The 14605-nt window shown below is 40.8% G+C and overlaps 1 protein-coding gene across 15 annotated transcripts in view; it reads right to left on the bottom strand.

Moving 5' to 3' along the window:
- The window catches only part of LOC131684155 (uncharacterized), a 527188-nt gene that overhangs the window by 429358 nt on the left and 83225 nt on the right, over positions 1-14605 (bottom strand). For all 15 annotated transcript variants that reach the window (XM_058966759.1, XM_058966757.1, XM_058966756.1 and 12 more), the window contains one exon: positions 14420-14507. In XM_058966759.1, the coding sequence (XP_058822742.1) occupies positions 14420-14507 (88 nt within the window). The remainder of the gene's footprint in view (positions 1-14419; positions 14508-14605) is intronic.

Below are 14605 nucleotides of genomic sequence, written 5' to 3' on the forward strand. Positions count from 1 at the left end.
TTCCCGGAAGGTGTCAGATTTGTTTCCCCCGATGCACACTCGGAAGGTTCTATTCCTGAGAAATTCCTGGACGAAGCGGCCCATATTCCCTCTTATTCTCCACTGATGCAATTGCCGCAGTACACCCTGTCGCCAGACCGTATTGTAGGCCTTTGCGAAGACGAGGATCGCGATATCGACGTGCTTGTTTTCCGCGAGTGCCTGACCGACTACCTCTCCAAACGGACCAAGATGGATACCAGAGCCTGAGTTCTTTTCTGAAGGCAAACTGCTGGAGGTCGAGATAGTTTCCCTCCTCCAGATAGGTCACAAGGTGCTAATTTGCCAGTGTCTCCATCGTAGCAGTAGCGCTTTCTTCCGCTACTTTATTTGGGAATAGAAATGACCAGTGCCTCGCGCCAAACTTCTGGGAAGTCTCCACCTTCCCAGACTATATTCAAGCATTCTAGTAAGCCTTTTTTCGCCCTTGGTGGGAGGTGTCTGATCATTGGGTAGCCTATTTCATCGGGTCCAGCCGATTTCCCGCGTGTCGCGCTTAGTGCAGTGGCGAGTTCTATTTCAGAAAAAGCTTGATTGTACGGCGCACTACAGTCGAGTCCGAAGCTCGTTGGGTGTGCTTCTATGCCGGCTTTACACCTCCTAAAGGATGCCGGTAGATATTCGTCGGATGACAGCTCCTGAAAATCTGGTTTGCTACTTCAGTAGGGTCCACCGTAGTCGTTCCAGGGTCATTAAGGGAAAATCCAGTATGTCGGCGTTTACCGCTAAGTGCGTTGACCCTTCTCCACAGTTCCTTGGTGGAGGAAGTCGAATTAATGCCATCGAGGAACTCTCCCCAGCTCGCTGCTTTAGTTTCCTCAATCGCCTTTCTTCCTTGGTTCCTAATCCTTCAGCCAAGTTGGCTGCGCGTTCCTCCCATAGTTGATGTTCTTGTAGGGTTCTTCGAAAAAGCCTGAGAACTTTTCTTCGGGTTTTCAGAATACCTGCGACCTCGTCGTTCCACCAGTGGATTGCTCTTCGCGGGGGGATTCCGCTAGTTCGGGGGATGCTTGTGGAGGCTATCAGGTCAGTATCGAGGGGTACAGTTTTCGATGGGATGTCCGCCCTTATCCCCAGACCAACCGTCTGGAAGATGTTGTTTCCTTGACATGTGTTCCAGGTATACTTGTACCCAAACCATAGAGACGGGTCTGTGGTGCTTCTAATGTGTGTCTCTTGTATGGCGAGACAAATGGGAGTTCTGTTTGCCAAGTGGATTTGTAAATCTCCTAGGTTTCCATTCAGGCCGTTAATCTGCATCGCTAGGACGTAACCTTCTCTTTCGATTGCCTGTGTATCCAAAGGCTGCTCCTCACTTCAGTTTGTTCAGCTGTGTTCATGCAATAGGGTTCTGATGGAGAGTGACAGATGGATACGATCGTGGATACGGGTTGGTGGAACTTACCCAGGGAACCCCCGGATTCCCCGCGCCGGCAACCGTCGGGGACTCTTCGCATGTTTCCGGTACTTCCCAAGTCGCGGGGAAGGAGGCTTTGCTCATGCAAGGGAAGCAGGTTTTGATGTTTTCTTCGGAGTCTATAGTGTTTGGTGTTGATTCGGTTGATCGACCCATTTACATCTCTGAATGCTCAGAAATGTATAACTAAAAATCGGACCTCAATCTCAAAGTCTTTTAAAAGCCATTTCGAATGGCTTTTAAGGAATTTAAGAACACATCAGATCGCGATTCCAAAGGTGTGTATGAAATCTCAAGAGGCTAGTGTCCATTAGGAAAACTCTAGAAAGAGAACTGCGGAGAAAAAACAGCATTTCTGGCAACGTATGCCCCGGCATTGTATGGCAACACGTCCAATGTTATAAGGATAGGCAATGTTCGATTGGATTCGTTTTTTGACAGCTAAACCCGAATCCAAGTGATCCAAAATGGAGTCTGCGCAGTTCTCTTTCCAGAGTTTTTCTAGTGTCCATTAGGAGGTTGATATCACTTTTTTCTAGTTCCGGACAAACCCATCCGAGGCCGAGTGGCATTCGGCGGCTGAAGCCAAAAATCAACCATATTATTTTATTGTTCAGAGAATTGAATTGATTCAATTTTAGAATTCTAAATGTCTGGGAAAATCTTGCAATGTTCAAAAAATCTGGCTTGTGCGGATATCTGTTTTGTTGAGAAACATCTGGAAGGTTCCAAATAAATCTGGAACATTGGCAACGCTACCCGTGTAGGACGGTTTTCAAGCACTTGTTAGTAATATCCATGAAAGGGCGTATGCTAAAAAGTTTTACATTGCAAGTTGCAATTTTAAACTTTTTAGTAAATGAAAATTATAGTTCAGCGGAATGTGGTTACTGATACGGTGCCATTTAATTCTAAGATTCAAGTCAGAGCAGGCCCCTTCCTTTGCTTACACAAATCACAGAGTGTATTGTAAGGACAGTGACGTCGAAGGTTTATTTTTTGTAGGTCGAGCGTCTATGTAACAAGCTATGCTTACCTAAAACATTCATTATTTGTTGAATATATAGCAGAATAATCAAACTTTTCCGCAAACATGCTACTAATGAGATGAATAAGGGAGCGTCTACCCTGCATGGGAATGGTGAAACAAAACAAAAATACTTGCTCTTGAAATCGATGAAAAAGTGACTTTTTCCATCGAAAAGGTTTATTGTGAAAAGGTCGCAAAATGTATCAAAATCTTTTCGATCCTTGATCATGAACCTTTGAGTACACTAAGGCAGTCCAGACACGTTTTATGAATAATTCATATTTCCTCCCGGCTCGTTAAGATGTTTCCCACGTACACGATGAACAATACGCCGCCGTGGAAAAGTGAAAATGACTATCACACCCGTTCTTTTCGCTCAGGTTGCGGCATTTAAACCTACGTAAGGCTAGCATTATCAGGCGATAAATCCCCGGGTTAAGGTCTACGCGATGGTCTAAGGCGGTGTTTTTAATGGTAATTAAAAACCACCTGACGCCATGCAGGCACATTAGTCGACAGTTCGTTGACCAAGAAACGAGCATACTGACGGGAATAAACCATCACGTGTGAAGTTGAAAAAACTGGTCGTGTTGGATTCAGCTAGCCGGCTTTCTTTGCAATTTTAAAATCGTGTGGCATGCATAACACGTGAATATCCTAGCATTCAAAATCGTAAGACGTAAAATGTTTGTATCAGATGATCATGCCAAAATGATATCAGAATTATATTTTCCTTTAATACGTACTGTGTCCATAGCATATTTTTATATTGCTACATCTAATAGTATATACCTAGATTCCTCCCCCCAGAAGTAATACCGAGAGGTAGTTCCTGGGAGGAATGATGGCGGAGCCCAATGGAGTTTAGTCGGTATTAATGGCTGGTCACCATTCGAGTCCGACACGCTCCCAGTGCACCCCGTGTGGTAGATTGGACCCTACCGTTAGCACGTGTACTGGGCTAGGACATAAAGGTCTTCTCCATTGTAAAAAAAAAAAAAACCTAGATTCAGACAGAACACCACCAGGTACAGCTCTTAAAGGAATAAAATTGACGATACAGAAAGGAGGGGGTTGAGGAAAGGACCACTCAACTACAATACCTCTAAAAATGACATTTTCTAGCTGATTTGAATTGGAATGTTTTCGATTTAGACATCCGCTTTTTAACTCTGTGATTATGAGTCGGATGAATTCGTCTGGTAGAAACAGTGTTACCAGATATAACAATTTATCGGTATTTATAAAATTTTAAAATTGCGACTTGCAATATACCGATAAAGTCTCTAAAAATACCGATTTTTATTTTTATACCGATACATACTGATTTTGTATTTAAGTGAGTTTCTTACTATGAAATATGGTTTATAAGCTGTTAGAGTGTATCTTTTTGAAAAGTGCCATAATGTTTCAACATTTGCTTTGAATTCTGTATAGTTTTTGTCAAAATACTGGCTCAAGTTCAACAAATAATTACTACTGAACCAAAAATGTCTAATACACATATTCAAAAATAATTATAATTTAACACGAGAATAAGGTTCATACCGATAAATACCGATTTTGTATTCAAAGTAATGCCGAAATTTTATGAAACCATCTGCAACCCTGGGTAGGAATCCCGATTTGCGGTATGTTCCAAGACTTGAATACTATATGCAAATTTAACTTATTTCAGGGATACCACATTGACATTTGCGTCTCACCACAAAAATCTTTTTACCAGCTGTGATGCATAAAATAGAATAAAAACTCTGAAAATCTGAGTAAAATTTCCAAAAAATATGTAATAAATCGGAACATTTTCAAAAATCTGCAGAAATCTGTGAAATTTTCACGAAAATGTCAAATATTTGTCATCTGTGAAAAAAAGTCTGTCGCCAACAATTGCTAAATAAATCTGTAACATAACAGAACATTTTGTGAATATAGTAACCCTGATCCCGGTACCCTGTCGGCCTGTAAAAGGAGGGTTGCCTTTCTCATACACAGAAAAATAAAACAACCCAAGAAATAAGTGCTTTTCCCGGTGGTGATTGAAAATTTCGAAAGGCTGTTTGAGCTCAATTTTCAGACCCGTTTCATGTTTCACTTTGACTACATGGTGCAGAATAATAATCCTTCTTACGATCCCAACCGTGTGCATTTCATAAATACTTCTGAATCTACTGTTTTCTTCGACTTCGAAAGACGAGATTTGTGGAATTCCAGACCACATACTTCCACAAGTGGTTCCAAACATTTTTTATAATAAATTCCAAGAAGTCGACTGCTCTGAGATGTTTTATACTGACAGATCAAACCTTGAAAGGTCCACTGGCTTCGGTATTTTCAATCAAAAGTTCATCGCCTCCTACAAACTCAGTGACCCTGCTTCAGTTTATGCCGCAGAACTAGCTGCTATTCAGTATACCCTTGGGGTCATTGACACACTACCCGCAGACCATCACTTCATCGTTTCGGATAGCTTCAGTTCCATTGACGCTATTCGCTCGATGAAACATGGAAAGCACTCCTCGTATTTTTTGGGGAAAATACGGGAGCTACTGAGTGCTTTACCTGACAAATTTTTCCAGATTACCTTGGTATGGGTCCCATTCCGGGCAATGAGAAGGCGGACTCCTTAGCTAAGATGGGGGCCCGTGACGTTTATGAAAGACCAATTTGCTTCAGCGAATTTTTCAGTATTACTCATCAGAGAACCCTCGAAAGTTGCTAAAACTCGTGGAGCAATGGGGAGCTAGGAAGGTGGTTACATTCGATAGTCTCCAAGGTATCGACGAAACCTTGGTTCAAGGTGATGGATGTGTGTCGTGACTTCATTTGTGTGATGTCCCAACTCATGGCAAAACATTACACGCTGGATGCACATCTCCGGCGTATTGGGCTCGTGGATAGTGGTATCTGCGCTTGTGGCGACGGCTATCACGACATCGAGCACATTGTCTGGGCGTGCACCGAGTACAGTTCCGCCAAGTCTCGGCTAATGGATACCCTGCGGGCCCGAGGAAGACCAACCAACGTCCCGGTTCGAGATACGCTGGCAAGCTGCGATCTCCTCTATATGCCCCTCGTATACACCTTCGTAAAAACCATCAATATACAAATTTAACTGCCCCTTCTTATTTTTCTTATCATTCTCAGAAGCGCCGTCTTCCACCTGTACCATACACTCACGATGGTTCAATGCGACTCCAAGGCGACACAAAACAACTCTGTCGAATGAGCCAACAAACACAGGACCTACAGCACGAACATCACACGCGCAACTCGAATTAGTGCCGATCCACAGCTGAGCCGTACTACGAAATCATCTGGAGAAACCTCTGCCGTCTTGAGGAGGACCACCCAGCGTCCCAGTGCATGATTCTTCCTGATGAAGGCCACCCGCGTCTGTAATCTATGCCGTTGATCTCCCGATGCCTGTAACTGTAAGTTTATAATTTTCTCCCCCTGGCATTTTTGTCCAAGAACTTTCCTAGTGTTATGTTGGCATTTTTTCGTATTGGTAAAATTAGAGAGGTCCTTGCGATTGGGGTGTTCAATTTACCTACGCAATAAAATAATTAAATTAATCTTGCTGAAAGAACTAGCTATCTGTAATGGTTAATGTGTTATGATTTTTTATCGATTTTGGGTGGCTATTGAACTATCGGTTTTCTTTTAGTACCTTTTTATGTGTTAGTTTCTCGCAAATACTTTGTTCTAGTGACTTTTAGAACTTGCATAGACGCACATTTTTGCGTAGCGATCAAGTTCGTATCACTTTTATTTGGAAAGTTAAAAGTTATTTCTATATCCAGAACCGTTTTCCACTCCCATTGAAAAGATCAAAGTTGTGTTGTTTTTATTCTGAAAAACTTAAGAAAAGTTCGCTTAAGAATTTTTTTATTTGCAACTTACAAATAAAGTATTTGCGCCAAATCAATGTATGAAACGACAAATATATAAACGTGCAATATGCAATATTCCTTCGACAAGAAAAAAATAATTTAAAACCACGTTATGCGTAAGGGGCACAAAATCTAATTGCATAAGCTTCGCATTCGTCTCTACTACTGCACCAGACCAAAATTAAAAACACTACTTGTGAACATTCTATACTACTCCCAACTTACGATGTCTCACAAGGTTCTGTTCACACAGTCTACTTTCTACTTCTGCCCAAGTCAGACGTACAATCGAACCAAGTGAACAAAAACTAGTAACCTCTCGATCTAGTGTGCATTGTCTCGAGAACAAAGGAAACATTTAATTTATTATTGCCATCATGAGTAAAGTTGACGAAAAATCTCTGCTCCGACCCAACGCAGCGGTCGTTGACTTTAAATTCTGTTCAATAATATTGAGTTTTCGTGGAGTGGAATACCTGCTGAAGGTGAAGATGCAGCTTAAGCTCAAGGAGGTTATGTATCTACAGTATCATCATCTTCGTAATGTCGTACTCGTATCATTCAACACGTTAGCACAAGCCGAACGTTTCGTTTTGCAGAACAACTTAAAGCACGTGGCTCAAAGTGATAAAGTTGGAATTAAGATTCCCGTGTATATAGAAAAAGACTATGTAGATGTAAAGTTACATGACCTATCACCACGTACCCCTCCTGATCTAATCGCAAAATACATGTCGCAATACGGCGAAGTAGAATCAGTTACACGTGATACGTGGAGAAATTTCTTCCCGGGTACACCTAACGGTGTTCTTGTGGTGAGGATGCGGATCGAAAAACCTATCCCCTCCCACTTGACTATAAAACTCAAAACCCACGAAGCTACTATTAATCAAACTACGTTATGCACCCATGAGGGGCAAACTCCCACGTGCAAGTATTGTAATCAAACAGCACACCACAGACAACCTTGCGCGGAAGATACAGAGGAGAATGCATCTCTACCGATTGCCAACGAATCCACGGTAAACCAACCCAAAAAAGAGTTTTCAATACCAATACCTGAACCACAAACGGTTGCCAAATTTGTGGCAGCTGATCAGTCCATATTGACAACTCCCAAAGCAGCATCCAGCACCCCAGAAACCACTGTAAACAACATCGGTGATGAAGATAATAGCAATGACGACGGATTTACATTGGTCACCCGTAAGTGCAAGAAGCAGGAAAGAACATCTGGACGCGAGCACCAAGGCACTTTTAACGATGATGACCTTGATGTGGAGGACAGGAGAGAATTAAATGGTCCCCATGACGCAGTAGGCGAGCCGCGAAAGAAGGTCTCCGCTCGCAATAAAAAGTTGCGCGCATGAGATCCAACGGACAATCAATAATATTTGTTTTATTTTTATTTTTTACCTATTGTAAACACATAAAAGATCCACGGCTCCGTTAAGCTACCGCTATGAGCCGTGTCAAATAAACGAAATAAAAAAAAGGTTCTGTTCACTGATGAGACATGTTAAAAACGAAACTCGAGTTTAGCCAGCCACCCAATGCGCGCATTGGATTGCTAATGGAGTAATATTGCATATTGCACGCATTGCACTATGGTCCCAAAGCCGTATTTAGGTAGACAAAACTGTTTGCGCCCAAACGGTTAGTTTTAGACATATGGTGTCTTCGGTAAAATTTCTTAGTACTTAGTACACACGTTCAACTAAGACAGTTCAAATCAACTCGACGCTGATGATCTGAAAATATTTCGTTCAATTACCTCAGGACGCTACTCTGCTGTGCTCCAAGATGATATAACTAATATGAACACTTGTACTTTCAGAATGACAAGCAGATCAACGTCGATAAATGTAAGGTGAGAAGTTTTGGACACTCAACAATTCTAAGGCATTGCGAATATAGCTTGTGACACAGGATGTGGACAGTGATGGCATTTCACCCTAGTGATGCACTGGCGCGTAAGTGTGATGCCTACACAGAGGATACAATGATCACACACCACAGAAAAAAGCAGAACGCTCTTTCTTTCGGAGCTGTATAGACCAATTTCAAGTGTGCGCTGGTGTTGAGGTAGTTGGGTGCGAGATAACCGTGCTCTCTTGCTCTTTAAATTCTCTGTGGCGCGCTCAGATAGTCACCACCGCGCGCGCCCCAGAGTCGCTGTGGTGTATTCACTGGCGTGGTTTCACTGGCGTGTATTCACTGGCGTGTGATCTTTGGTTTGTTTTCGTCTTACAAGCCTCAGTGCGGGTGAGATTAATTTAATTTGCACAGCTTGTTGTGTTGTGTTGTGTGGATGGTGGTGGCTTATTTCAAGCTTATATGATTTTCTACTGAAGATTTCATACAAGTTGCTTGGTAAAGCGAACGAGTTTATAAAGTATTGTTACACTACCTGCAAAACTAAAAGTACTCGGTCCTCGGAGCAAATTGGGAAAGCTTGTTACGTATTACGCAAGAACAGAACGCAATATAAAAACTTGCCCAAAAAACTTCTTTAATTACGTAAAAACTAAAATAAAATCGGATTATTTCCCAACAGAAATGCATCTTGATGGAAAGGTAGGCGATAACTCAGAGGAAATCTGCAATCTTTTTGCAACATTCTTCCAGGAAGTTTACACTACATTTTCAGAGAAGGATCGAGAGCGTGAATACTATTCATTCCTCCCAGAACTTTCAAGAGATATTAACATTAAACAGATAAAAGTACATACAATCATGGATGCCTTAAAAAACTTGGATAGCTCTAAAAGCCCTGGACCTGATGGCGTTCCACCGGTGTTTTTAAAAACTTTGTCAATAGAACTAACCGCTCCTTTATTTTGGCTTTTTAACATGTCTCTAGAATCAGGTTGTTTTCCTAAAACATGGAAAAGCTCTTTCCTAGTTCCAATTTTTAAAAATGGTAAAAAATCCGATGTGCGTAACTATCGTGGAATAGCTATCATCTCGTGCATTCCCAAGATTTTCGAGGCGATTGTTAATGAAAATTTATTCCACCAAATCAAGAACAGAATTACCCATGTGCAACATGGTTTTTTCAAAGGGCGTTCTACAAGTACAAATCTACTCGAATTCATTAACTACACATTAACAGCAATGGATAACGGAAACCACGTTGAAGCTCTTTATACAGATTTTAGCAAAGCATTTGATCGCATCGACATACCCATGCTACTTTTTAAATTAGAAAAAATGGGGTTTGAGCCAGGACTTCTTACATGGGTACAATCATATCTTACAAATCGTGAACAAGCTGTTAGATTTAAAGGGATAAAATCAATCCCAATTCAAGTTACATCAGGAGTCCCTCAAGGGTCTCATTTGGGCCCGCTATTCTTTATTTTATTTGTTAACGACATTTCCTTCATTCTAAAAAATGTAAAAGTTCTTATATATGCTGATGATATGAAACTATTTCTAGAAATAAGAAATGGTGAAGACTTTCAGACATTTCAAAACGAAGTAAATATATTTTATACATGGTGTAATAAAAGCCTGCTGAAATTGAATGTAAAAAAATGTAATTCCATAACATTGAGTAGAAAGAATAATATACAGAACAATAGAATCTTATTGGGAAATCAACAAGTAGAAAAGTGTGACAGAATAAGAGATCTAGGAGTTATTATAGATTCCAAAATAACATTCATAGATCATTATAACACAATAATTAACAAAGCAAACAGCACACTAGGTTTTATTAAACGCTTCAGCTATAATTTCCAAGATCCCTACACAATAAAGACATTATATGTAGCCTATGTGCGTTCAACACTAGAATATTGTAGTATAGTTTGGTCGCCTTTTTCAGCAACGCATGCAAACCGGATAGAATCAGTACAAAAGCAGTTTTTGATGTTCGCTCTTCGTAAACTAGGTTGGACTGGACTACATTTGCCATCTTATGAAGCACGGTGCATGCTAATTGACATTCAAACCTTGAAAGATCGTCGTGAATTTTCTATGGTATCATTTGTAAACGACATTGTATCACATCGTATTGATTCAATCGAACTTTTATCGAAACTAAATTTTTATGCTCCTTCTCGACAACTACGTAACCGCAGCATCTTTTGTACAATTCGCCATCGCACTAATTATGCCAAGTTTGGCCCTTTAAACCAAATGATGAATATTTACAACAAACATTGCGAAAGCATTGACTTCACTATGTCGAAAACAAAACTTAAGCAGCAGTTTAAAGTAAACCAAAATTTCAACTAGTGTTAAGTTAGTTTAATAATTATTGTAAGAAACCGGTCTACATCTGATTGACGACTTGAAATAAATAAATAAATAAATCTGATACTACAGATCATTATAAAACTTTGTTTATACCAGCCGATACATTGATACGTAAAACGTTTTCCTTGTTTGCCCCTAGGCTCGAATACATCGAATACAACTTGCTGGCAAATTGAAGGGCAATTAGCGCATCCGAGTTGGCAAATAGCCCTCCGTTAGCCAGCAACTTGCCCTTTTTGACGGGGCATGTACGGGAAGCAAGACCTATGGTTTGGATCCACGTATCCGAACCGAGGGTCTGGATCCAGACATTTGTCTGGATCTAAGCACCAAGTCTGGGTCTGGTTCAGGTCCGGACTTGGTAAGGGGAAAAGGGGATGGGCTAGATCCGGGTACTGGTCCGGATCCGGGTACTGGTCCAGATCCGGGAACTGGTTCGGATCTGGGCACTGGTCTGGATCCGGGAGGTCCGGATTTGGGGACTGGTCCGGATCTGGCAGCTATGTCGGATCCGGAAACCGCCTAAACTTTTTATTCCACTATCCAACCTACCCAGTAAAAAATTCGTAATTCTGGCTGGTTTTCTTCCAATATTGGGGCAGATTCCAACCTGAATTTGGTCAAAGATCCGCCAGGATTCCAGTTGGTTTGACTCGGTACTAATACTATCATAGCAATCGACCGAATTATCCTACATCCGAACAGAGCCGAGGTTGACACATACTGAAAAAGTGTTTGATTGTGTGATGCGCATACATGAACAGCAACCGAAATTCGTCATTCCACCGTTTACCACCTTTTCGGGAATATGAGATTAATACCGCAATGCGCCATTGTATAGTCTGTTACCGACAATAGAATCTTACCCAAAAGTAATAGAAACATACCCGTCGGATTTTGGGTGTAGGGTTGAGCACCATGACTTTCCAAACATCGATTTTTTGACAGCCTAATGCATACACATTATTGGCTGTATTCTTCAGCGAAAACTATTTGCGGTCTCTAAAAAACAAAATGCAAAAAATTTCCAAATAAAATCTAAACGCCGGATCACAACAAATCGATCTGAAATTTTGCACATTTGTTTTGTGACCTTGAGGTCAATATTTTTTTTTCTTGCTGCAGCCAAATTTACGTTTTTTTCATGTCCCACTGTGCCTCACCCTATTAGTTATATAAAGGGCGAACACCAAATTATTGCGACACCGAAAATGTCATGCCAATTTTCTTATAATGTTTAAAATCAAACCAAAATTTTTGGGTAGTTTTATACATACATTTACTTCAAAAATCAAAAGAAAAGTTAATCGATGGAGCCTTGAGTGTAAAATTGAACGCATATTCGCTTGAAGTGTCATCCGGTACCAGTTTCTCAGTTTTTTTTCCATTTTCTTAACATGTCCTTCTCGTCTTTGACTGTCTTCTTGCTCTTCCGAAGTTCCCGCTTCATCATTGCCCAGTACTGCTCCACCGGGCGCAGTTCCTGACAGTTTGGCGGATTCATGTCCTTTGGAACAAAATGGACAGAATTGGCCTCATACCACTCCAGGACAATTTTAGAATAGTGGTATGATGCCAAATCTGGCCAAAATAGCGGAGCTTCGTCGTGCTGCTGCAAGAACGGCAAAATGCACTTCTCGAGGCACTCAGATTTGTAGATCTCGCCATTTACTGTGCCCTTTGTCCCGAAAGGCTCACTCCTCAGTCAGCAAGAGCACATGGCCTGCCAAATAAGATATTTGGAGGCGAACTTCGACATTTTCTTCTTCTTAAATTTGTCGTCCACATAGAACTTGCTCTTGCCGGTGAAAAACTCCAACAACGGAATTTGCTTAAAATCGGCTTTTATATACGTTTCGTCGTCCATCACACAGCAGCCATACTTTGTCAGCATCTTCTCGTAGAGCTTCCGTGCCCTAGTTTTAGCCGTCGATTGTTGCCGTTCATCGCGATTTGGGAAGTTCTGTACCTTGTATGTATGTAGTTCAGCTCTCTTCTTTGCATTCTGGACGTAGCTCTGCGACATGCCGATCTTTTTAGCCAAATCATGACTTGAGACGTTGGGATTTGCTTTAATCACCCGCTTCACCTTTCCTTCCGTCTTTTTGTTCTCCGGTCCCGGTTTTCTTCCAGCTCCTTTGCCGTGGTCCAACGTCAACCGCTCCTGGAACCGCTTCAACACTCTGGAGACGGTTGAATGGTGAATGTTCAACATTTTTCCCAACTGCCGGTGCGACAGGTCAGGAAATTCCAGGTGTTTGGAAAGAATTTGTTATCTCGACTCGCGTTGGTTCACCTCCATTTTCGTTGAATCGAAAAACACGACTTCGAGTTTGACAGCATGTAAACAATACACATCAATGAGAAAGTGTGCAAAATTTGGTTGATTTTTACCCAATGGTAAAAAAGTTATGCCCTGTTGAATGTGTCGCAATAATTTCGTGTTCGCCCTTTACATGAAAGTTGACAACATATATAACCGCAAACATTATTTTTCAGTTTCGATTTGTTTTTTTGCTGTACGTAATCGGAAAGATTCTACAATGTTCAAGGTTTGAGACTGCCCCACGCTGATTGAAGATAATTCCAAAGATCGGTTTAATTTTTTACGGCTGTTTTCTAACTTTTCTAGCGAGTTTTTTCAAAAGAAGTTCAATCGAGTTCGGATAATTGTAGCGGACATTCGAGAATTTTAAGAAATTTTCCTTTTTTTCGTTTTGACACCATTTATACAAATTTTAATAGTGTGTTGGGATCATTAGAATATATAAAAACAATCTGTTTTTGTACACGAAAAATTGAATTTTTAAGAATCAGTTTTTTTTATGATTGGCAGTGTTAAGCTCCTGATACACCCAACGTGTTTATAGATCAATACCGTCGTCGACAGAGCAGATCACGGAAGAAAAGGGAAAAAAGTTAGTACGATACTTGCTTTTGCTAGAGGCCGTAAATAATCAATGTGCACTCCACAAGTATCATAGGATCCAAATGGGCAGGGTAGTAATAAGAATAGAGTTGAAATCTCCTACGTTACGTTTACAATCACGTTAGTTTACGTTAGTTTTTCAATCAATTCCTATTTCTAGATTGTTCTTACAACTACAAACAATATGTTATGCCGACCAGCAGCCATCAGTCGCCATTCGTTAAAACAATACCACAGAAAGCAAACGTCTCAGAGCGTTTGAGTTATTAGACAATAACGTTACTTACCGCCAGGTGCGCTACTGAGGTCAACCAGTTTCACAACTGCGAAGAAAGTCTTTTATAAATGAGCCACGCTTTAATTCGGGATGCGCTAATACGGCGACGTAATTGATTTTCGATAAAAAAATTAAAGCAAGTATTTTTTCAACATACATGTTTTCGAACATAGTCTGCATAGTCTGGTTTCTGTGGTAAAACTCGTTCACGCCAAGATAAAGGAAAAACTTGATGTTTCTTATTAGTATTATTTTCTGCTGATTCGTTTAGTGGAAAGTTTACCTACAGAAACACACCCATACGAAATTTGTAAGGTACATACATTCGCGTGACAGAACAGATGGAGCCTGAGCAAGCGGAAGTTATTATGGTTATTAAAAGTTTCCTTTATTCTCCTTTGTTTGTGGTTTCTTCGGAAATGAAACCATGCCAGAAGAAACGAAAAGTTACGATTGTCGCTGTGGGTTGGTGGGCGTAATTTTATTTTGTAGAGAATTATACAAATTAACCTAGTAAACACAATCCAGATTGAAGGCTGGCCGGATCGAACAGTTACAGTGGAATTACCTTTGTAGTAGCGACCGTTGAGACCTGGGAGTGTTCCAGGCAGTTCGCACGGTACGCAAAATTTGCTCGATGTCCGGTATCTTGCGACCTGAAATTGAGTTATAATAAAAATTTGAATTAGTTGATAATATTTCAAAAATATGATATACGTTAAATATGTATTAGACCGGCAACAATTTTGAATTT

This window comes from Topomyia yanbarensis, chromosome 2, assembly GCF_030247195.1.
Source record: "Topomyia yanbarensis strain Yona2022 chromosome 2, ASM3024719v1, whole genome shotgun sequence".
Lineage (NCBI taxonomy): Eukaryota > Metazoa > Arthropoda > Insecta > Diptera > Culicidae > Topomyia > Topomyia yanbarensis.